Source organism: Lepeophtheirus salmonis, chromosome 14, assembly GCF_016086655.4.
Source record: "Lepeophtheirus salmonis chromosome 14, UVic_Lsal_1.4, whole genome shotgun sequence".
In the NCBI taxonomy this organism is placed as follows: domain Eukaryota; kingdom Metazoa; phylum Arthropoda; class Copepoda; order Siphonostomatoida; family Caligidae; genus Lepeophtheirus; species Lepeophtheirus salmonis.
The window spans coordinates 23,911,827-23,920,706 of record NC_052144.2 but is presented as its reverse complement, the minus strand read 5'-3'; the positions used below and the strand labels follow the sequence as shown (position 1 = coordinate 23,920,706).

Sequence of the window (8,880 nt, the reverse complement as noted above, 5' to 3'; positions counted from 1 at the left end):
ATTCAAAAAATATGTAAGAGTTATTTTAAAATTGAATCTTGTATTAAAATGAACAATTCAAGTGATTCATATAAGTTTAAATTCCTGTTTAGTTAGAAAAAAGAAGGACTTCAAGTCCTATCAACACTCAAACCCTTTTTCAAATCTACTATATGCTATATTCATGTATTAGTTTTAAGACTGCGAATTATATTTTCGGATTTGAGTGTTGTTAAATTTTAAATTTTCTATTATCATTGAATAGTTTTATTTGAAGCTATTAAGATTTATAACTATCTTTTTAAAATGAAACTTAAATGTGAAAGCATAGAGGATACTTCTTGAGCCGAATCACATTCATGGGAATTGTAGCTTTCAAATGAGAGCACGCAAAATAATAGTTTTATTGTACAACAGGGGACGTATCAAGTTGTGAATCATAAACACAATGGCTTACCTTTAAAAAGGTGTCTCACTCTCCAGATCCAAATCCCCGAATAGAAGGATTAAGGAAAAAAATCTTTAGAAAATAAACTAAACTAACCAAAAATTAATTATGGAGCTCACTTCCTTCACTCACAAAGTAAAGTAAAGGAAGGCCGGTAAAAAATAATGTAAATTAAATTTGAGTTTATGAAGAATAATAAGTCTTCAGTAGCACACCTTCTACTGAAGAGGATATAAATCCTAAGAGCTTGATGGTTTTTAACGATAAGATGATTTTTTTAATTAATGCACACACTCCCTTATCCTTAACTCTTATAATAACGACGCCTGAAATGACATAATTATAATTCATAAATAAATATGGTAACTAGTGAGTTGTAATAATCAGGTACGCCCACAAGCAACATTTTAATTTATAATTAAATTCCTAAACAAAAGTCAATACAACAATAATTAGCACGGTGAGTCAAAAGATAATAAAAATACTCGGTAGTGGTTTATCACATTTCATAAAAATCTTCAATAATAATAAATAAAAGGAACTGATAGAAAGCAAATGGATAAAAATTATCAAAAACAGCTCTCTTCCTTTTCCTTCTAATAAATTGTATTGTTGTGAATTTAACAATAGAGGCCAACACATTAGCTATTTTGGCTGGATTAAAAGTAAAGTTAAAACGATGAGTCAAATTTGACTTTAGTTCATTGATAAAAAATTTATCTATCACTACCCACCTTAGGATCTTAAAAGTTTCCTTGAATGATATTGTTGAATATCCATTTCAATCATTTTATAATCAGATCTAGGATGAGGGCGATAGAGTGCATTAGCTGTTTTTGACTGGATAGAAGAAGAAGCAAGTGCTAAATCCATCCGTGATGACTTCTTCCCACTTCTCCAAAACTCACTATCCTCTGGATTAAAAGTCATAACGATATCATATATGTCCATGATAAGTTTGATCAATATTAGAAGATTAAGGTAACGCAAAATTAATTTGTATAGGTCAACATTAAGATCACCAATTAACAAGAGAGAATAAAAGTCATTTTTGTAGACGTTAATGATTGCCTGAAACAAGGCAAAACATTTAATATTCGGTCCATATGCATTGACTAAATAGAAACCACCACTTAATGTTGATATAAATATCTTATGCCAGTCTCCCCACTAGATAATTCTTTAACACATTTGGGGTTATTGATAGTCTTTGAGACCGAAGAAAATATTCCCCGATGAGTCTTATCTCCTATTAAAAAGTGATGATAGTTTTTAGGAATACAAAACTGGCACTTAGGTGAGCAAGACTTAGAAGTAGGGTACCTCACATCTTGGAGGGAGAAAATATCCAGTTTTCCATTGATTGGACTTTTTATAAGACAATGTCAAGAAATTCGATCTCTTCCACCCCTCGTATTCAGTGACAGTATTTTACTGATTTGCATATTAATATTTTGATTCCTAAAAATAGACGGCTTGAAAAAATCATTGACTTTGGTCTGCTTCTTAAAATACATTATTAGTTTATTAAAAATCTTTATGATTTAATGCATTGAATGAGTCTTAACCAAAAATTAGAGTTATTATTTTTAATTTTCTTGATTGCTCCAACGAATATACTGTCAAGTGTATAAATTTAATAAGACTTATACAGTCTGATAGATCACAATATTAAGGTATTTAAAAGAAAATGTTATAATTTTGGAAACGGAAGAGTCATAAACTCTAAACTAAAGTACATGAATTGGACACCAAATAGCCAATCTTATTTAATATGGAATAAGTTAATAATCCCTAATATCCATGTATTACAATGAAATATTATGTACCATACAAGCCATAATAAATCTTCTATGATTGATGCTGTTGTAACTATTTAATTATTTGGTGATATACGATATTGACAAAACAAGGCAAAGTACATTCAGAATTAACACTTTTTACATGTTTTTTGACAATATTTCTGGATGATTTTATGTTCACAATATCCGGTAAGCTGACTGCAGCCATCATCACCGTAAATATTCTCACAAACTAAATAATGAAAATCAAGGGTATGAAGTCTAATATAAAGTAAAATAATAAATTACATACCACAGTTGAAACATGTCTTTTACAATGGTTCTGCATGTATTCGTTTTTTCCACAAAGATGCTTATAGTCGCTACAATACTTAAATGTGTCATCACAAGCTGCAAAAAAAAGAAAAAAGAACCTCTTTTTTTTATTATTAAGATATGGCAAATAGTACTCACGTTTAGAAGTTGGAGATGCTGGGGTTGTGGTAGTAGGTGCTGGAGTTGTATTAGCATCTTGGCATTCATAGGCTAATTTAGTCTTTTGAACATCCAAACTGCTCATTCCCCTTCTGTTAGGAATTTGAGCGGTTGTAGACTTTTTCAATGTCATAGTGTTTCGACCATTAGTTGAAAAGCTAGGTAAATAAATAATATTAGAAATGAGTGTTATCGATTATTAAAGTTTTAAAAATGATACTAACTATCGAAGTCCGTAGTGCATAATGGATCCATAATCGTAGTTCAATCCAAAGGTTGACGCTCTAAATCCAGCATAACAATTATCATATTGATCGACGCCTACACTTCCACAATATGGAATAGCAGCAGGTTCATTCTCTCCAAGAGCTCTCCAAAAGTTGCTGTGGGTTCCAATTTTTAAATTTTCCCAGTTAATTTTAACATACTGGTCTCGATCAGGTCTTGTTTGTTCATGAGAAAATCCGAGGATGTGGAGCAATTCATGAGTTATAATGCCCAATACCTATCAAAAAAATTGTTAATAATAGTTTTTTACATAATGAAAATCGTCGTACCACACACCCATTGGACTGTAAATGAAGTTGACTTCTTCCTCTTCTACTATTGTAGCCAAGATTAGCGAAGCATCCGTCTCCACCAGTAAAGATATCTAAATAGTTTGCTTCATTTGTTCTTTCAACATATGTGACGCATGTTCGATCCGAAATGTGCTTAAAAGCATCCATAATCGTTTGTCGTTGACTTGAAGAGAAATCTGAGCTGATTGTGTATGGGACAATTCCATTAGGCCATCGATTACTTCGTCCTCCAATAAAGTTCCTCGAATACATAGCGGCTCTATCGTAAGCATCTACCAACACTCTACAGCTGCCCTGTCCGGAAACATTTTCCTCACTCAAACAAATTGTGAAGAAGATTTGGAAGAATACAATTGCTATGAACAATTTTGCCATCATTAAAAAAATAATGATGCTATAATAGACATTCAGCATTAATATATATACTGTTAATCTTCGTTGTGAGATGTTTTTACACTTGTATTTGAAATAATATAATAGTACAAGAAAAGTAAACACCGAAAATATATGGCTATTGTCAAATAGATTTGTGATGAATGTATCTCATTTGGATTCATTTGACAGCTTCTAACATAATTGATATCCTGTTTTAGAGTTGTGAGTAATATTATGGCACAATACTTAATTGATTTTTATTCGTAAATTAATTGTGTTGGAAAAAAATATTTCGAGTTTTTTTAGTCAGTTATTGAGTAAATAGATTTGTCTTTAATCAGAATTTAGAGGGGGTTTTTTTCTTTAATTTAAGTACATACCTCAGGCATTTATAGATAGATTTGTAGAAAAATATGATTTGAAACGAGACTTTTTATCTTACTTTCCAAAGTTGCTATCATACTTTTTTTTTAGCAGAGAATATATACGTATAAAGTCTATGTGTTGTTTTTTTACATCTGAATCACATTACAAACACTTATTGTTGATGTCATCTTGTCACTTATTTGACAACTTCTTACGTGGGATTTTGTGGTGGTTCTGTTAAATTGGAACATAAATATATATAGGGTGGTCCAGATACATTGGAAAAATCTTATTAGGCCTATGACAAACGAACAAAATGGTGTATAGCCAGTTTTTTTTAAATTATTTGAAAGTTACATTTTATGAAATTCCATTGTTTATAAAAAAAACTGCCTTTCTTTATAACCCTGGTGCTAAAGATTTGGAAGGTCCAGGGGAATCCATATTTGGAATTGAATTGCCAATGAAATTTTTCAAAGCCTCTGCATACAAGTTATAAAAAGGTATCATGCTTGACCCCTCCCAGATATAAAATTGCATGGGTAATATTCCTACAAATATTAATAAACCAATTTCAACTAAAAAGACAAAAAATAAAGTTATTCGATTTTGTTTTGAATATTTATTTTCTATTAGTTTTGTATTTTCTAAATTAACAGCATATATAAACATGAGATACTAGAGAAACAGAAACATTGGAATATCAAAATTTCCACGATTCTCACAATTATTTAAAACAGTCACAATACGTTGGTAACAATCAGGATATCGTTTTCTTTGAACTGGCGAAGGATGACATACAAGCTGTTAAATGCGATTAATATACAAAATATTAATATTTTAAGGAATAAAAATAATCATTCTAATATTTGTAGAATGATCTTGTATGATCTTGATTTCTAGTATTTATTTTTCCCACGGTTTTTTTTTTCTCTATAATACATATTAAGAAATAATATAATTCCTACAGCTGCCTTTTGCCTAACAACATTATTAATTCCTATTGATAAAGTTGTATGTAAATTGTTGTCACTGAATCTTACACAGTTGCCTTAAGTTTCTTATAAAATTAAGAATATATAGTTTTAGACTTAATAAAAACTAGCATTTTTTTGTTTTGCTTCAAGTTTGGTTTATTGATATAGGTGGGTATTCACCAGGAAGGAATTGTTCCAGGAATAAGTTAATATATATTTCCCTAAATAAATGCATATGCATTTATTTCACAAACAGAGATAGATACAGCCTTTACGCATAAAATAAAAGTCTATATAACCTAGTATCTAACCATTTAGAAAAACATGTTATTGATTGAATAATGCCAAATTATCCAGAAATTTATATAAAGTGATGTCTGAGGCTAGTGTAATGTATTTAATAAATCTGAATTGAATAATTTCATCTCAATTCATTTTTTCTCCAATATGTATCATTATGTTCAATATTTAGATATAACGGGTTTTGAATTCAATTACTAATTACGAAAAAACATCAAACATGTCAAAGTATTCAAGCCATTGATATTAAATGTTGATTATTGAGAATAATGTAAATTTTCGATGGTATATAGTATAAAACCCAAATATATTTTTTTTTTCTAAGACAGCTTTAATAATTCATTTGGACTGGAATTAAATATATCATAGTGTTTTGAAAAATCATAGTTGAATAGCCAAAATATGAAAGAAGAGTATAAAATTTAAATTTTTAGAAATTATAAAGACATTAAGTAAATTAAATTGTATTTTTTTGAAAAAAAAACTAGGCTCCATGTTTAATTTGAATTCGACAATTGCGTCACGAATCTGTAAGTAATTATGAATTTAAATTAGAGGTTTTTCTTAAAGCCCAATTGGGATACCTTTATTTATAATTCTGACAAACAAACAAACATTCAAACTGAATATAACACAATCCTTACACATAACTGATATGGGTTAAAGAAAAAACAACAATTAGAAGTCCGAATTAACTACCCTTGTCGAAAAAATTAGCTAAAAATGTCCAGTTCTATCTCTATAGCACCTTCTAAATTTGTTGGTATGGGTTTCTTCTTATATATACAAGAATATATTACCTGCTCTTTATTGAGGATGGCCTCCACCTTAAAAACCCTCGCAAGATTCGACTCGGTGGCCACTACCCAATCATTTAATGACGTCTAGACTTCTAGTTTTTCTTTTAACTTTACTTGACACATTCTTACTAAAGGACTCACCCTTATTGCACTCGTAGAAAATACGTGCTGACGTTTCTATTTCCTCGCTACAGAAAGTGAAGTTAATACTCTCATCCTTGTTATTCGACTTATTCTTATAAATGGTACATTTCTGTTCAAGATTGATTGCTTCAACCTTAAAGTGGGGTTTAGGACTTGTAGACTGGTTTTTTTTTTTTTTTTGAAAACCTAAAACATTAGCTGGCTCAAAAGAATCCGTACAAAGTCTGATTATCCAATTCATCAGACAAAATTGTATGAAAAATACAAAAAACTGTTGATGACCTCCGAATACAAACACCGTTTACTAAAATTGTGTACCTCCATACCTGGTACACACCAAAGGATGCATTAAATAATAATGCTACTGGCCTTTAATTTATGTTTTAGACCCAGTATCATTTTATAATCTTAAATTGGAGCAATTTTTTCCGAATCAAGTAATTGGAACCAGATTTATTTCAGGGAAAACAACTCTTTTAAGACTATTCTAGTTTTGACAAAGGAAATATAGTCTCGTAGCTAGTTGGATCAAACCCGTTGGACTACAATTTGTGGATAATCTTCGAGAGAGAGTCCATTTAAAGTTTACGGAAAACTATTGAAACCTTGTGGGTTTCCATTCTAAAGGCAGTAGCCAACATGACAAGGAATTAATCATGATGGCCTGGGCCAGATTCAGAGCCAGCTTAAAGGCTGTGGTTGAAGCTGAGTGATGTTGGTTTGAGTGATTAACTTCATTATAAACCCTTTATATCACAATGTAAAAGATTTGTAATTTGCTGAATTAATTTTCGAAAATATATTGTCATATATACATCATCCTTAAACTTTCCGGGTTTCAAATCCCAACCCTTTGTAGTTTTTTAACTATCTTTTGTATTAACGGACATCATATAACTTTAACATTACTATTTAACCTCATTTAGATAGGAATAAAAATGATTACATATGTGCATTAAATCTTTATGATTTAATGCATTGAATGAGTCTTAACCAAAAATTAGAGTTATTATTTTTTATTTTCTTGATTGCTCCAACGAATATACTGTCAAGTGTATAAATTTAATAAGACTTGTACAGTCTGATAAATCACAATATTAAGGTATTTAAAAGAAAATGTTATAATTTTGGAAACGGAAGAGTCATAAACTCTAAATTAAAGTACATGAATTGGACACCAAATAGCCAATCTTATTTAATATGGAATAAGTATTACAATGAAATATTATGTACCATACAAGCCATAATAAATCTTCTATGATTGATGCTGTTGTAACTATTTAATTATTTGGTGATATACGATATTGACAAAACAAGGCAAAGTACATTCAGAATTAACACTTTTTACATGTTTTTTGACAATATTTCTGGATGATTTTAAGTTCACAATATCCGGTAAGCTGACTGCAGCCATCATCACCGTAAATATTCTCACAAACTAAATAATGAAAATCAAGGGTATGAAGTCTAATATAAAGTAAAATAATAAATTACATACCACAGTTGAAACATGTCTTTTTACAATGGTTCTGCATGTATTCGTTTTTTCCACAAAGATGCTTATAGTCGCTACAATACTTAAATGTGTCATCACAAGCTGCAAAAAAAAAAGAAAAAAGAACCTCTTTTTTTTATTATTAAGATATGGCAAATAGTACTCACGTTTAGAAGTTGGAGATGCTGGGGTTGTGGTAGTAGGTGCTGGAGTTGTATTAGCATCTTGGCATTCATAGGCTAATTTAGTCTTTTGAACATCCAAACTGCTCATTCCCCTTCTGTTAGGAATTTGAGCGGTTGTAGACTTTTTCAATGTCATAGTGTTTCGACCATTAGTTGAAAAGCTAGGTAAATAAATAATATTAGAAATGAGTGTTATCGATTATTAAAGTTTTAAAAATGATACTAACTATCGAAGTCCGTAGTGCATAATGGATCCATAATCGTAGTTCAATCCAAAGGTTGACGCTCTAAATCCAGCATAACAATTATCATATTGATCGACGCCTACACTTCCACAATATGGAATAGCAGCAGGTTCATTCTCTCCAAGAGCTCTCCAAAAGTTGCTGTGGGTTCCAATTTTTAAATTTTCCCAGTTAATTTTAACATACTGGTCTCGATCAGGTCTTGTTTGTTCATGAGAAAATCCGAGGATGTGGAGCAATTCATGAGTTATAATGCCCAATACCTATCAAAAAAATTGTTAATAATAGTTTTTTACATAATGAAAATCGTCGTACCACACACCCATTGGACTGTAAATGAAGTTGACTTCTTCCTCTTCTACTATTGTAGCCAAGATTAGCGAAGCATCCGTCTCCACCAGTAAAGATATCTAAATAGTTTGCTTCATTTGTTCTTTCAACATATGTGACGCATGTTCGATCCGAAATGTGCTTAAAAGCATCCATAATCGTTTGTCGTTGACTTGAAGAGAAATCTGAGCTGATTGTGTATGGGACAATTCCATTAGGCCATCGATTACTTCGTCCTCCAATAAAGTTCCTCGAATACATAGCGGCTCTATCGTAAGCATCTACCAACACTCTACAGCTGCCCTGTCCGGAAACATTTTCCTCACTCAAACAAATTGTGAAGAAGATTTGGAAGAATACAATTGCTATGAACAATTTT

At 30.8% G+C, this 8,880-nt stretch overlaps 2 protein-coding genes across 2 annotated transcripts; both read right to left on the bottom strand.

Annotated features, from left to right (window-relative positions):
- Positions 1–2,284: 2,284 nt before the first annotated feature.
- LOC121129329 (hatching enzyme 1.2-like) lies at positions 2,285–3,654 on the bottom strand. Its single transcript, XM_040725038.2, is given in 6 exon segments — positions 2,285–2,461; positions 2,522–2,542; positions 2,545–2,619; positions 2,683–2,861; positions 2,928–3,208; positions 3,261–3,654. Coding segments are annotated over 6 exon segments (936 nt in total). The 5' UTR covers positions 3,537–3,654; the 3' UTR covers positions 2,285–2,357.
- A 3,853-nt stretch (positions 3,655–7,507) lies between these two features.
- On the bottom strand, positions 7,508–8,880 carry LOC121129330 (hatching enzyme 1.2-like). The gene is made up of 5 exons (XM_040725040.1): positions 8,487–8,880; positions 8,154–8,434; positions 7,909–8,087; positions 7,745–7,843; positions 7,508–7,684 (listed from the first exon to the last, which is right to left on the bottom strand). Exons 1-5 carry the CDS (start codon positions 8,760–8,762, stop codon positions 7,581–7,583), a joined length of 939 nt encoding a protein of 312 aa, XP_040580974.1. The 5' UTR covers positions 8,763–8,880; the 3' UTR covers positions 7,508–7,580.

Bases quoted from the DNA above. Each gene is read 5' to 3' on its own strand.
- LOC121129330 (XM_040725040.1), bottom strand. From the start codon at position 8,762: ATGTATTCGAGGAACTTTATTGGAGGACGAAGTAATCGATGGCCTAAT. The intron at 8,435-8,486 runs GTACGACGATTT...TTTTTTTGATAG, and splicing joins TACAGTCCAATGGGTGTGTG to GTATTGGGCATTATAACTCA. The intron at 7,685-7,744 runs GTATGTAATTTA...TTCATTATTTAG, and splicing joins AAAGACATGTTTCAACTGTG to TTTGTGAGAATATTTACGGT.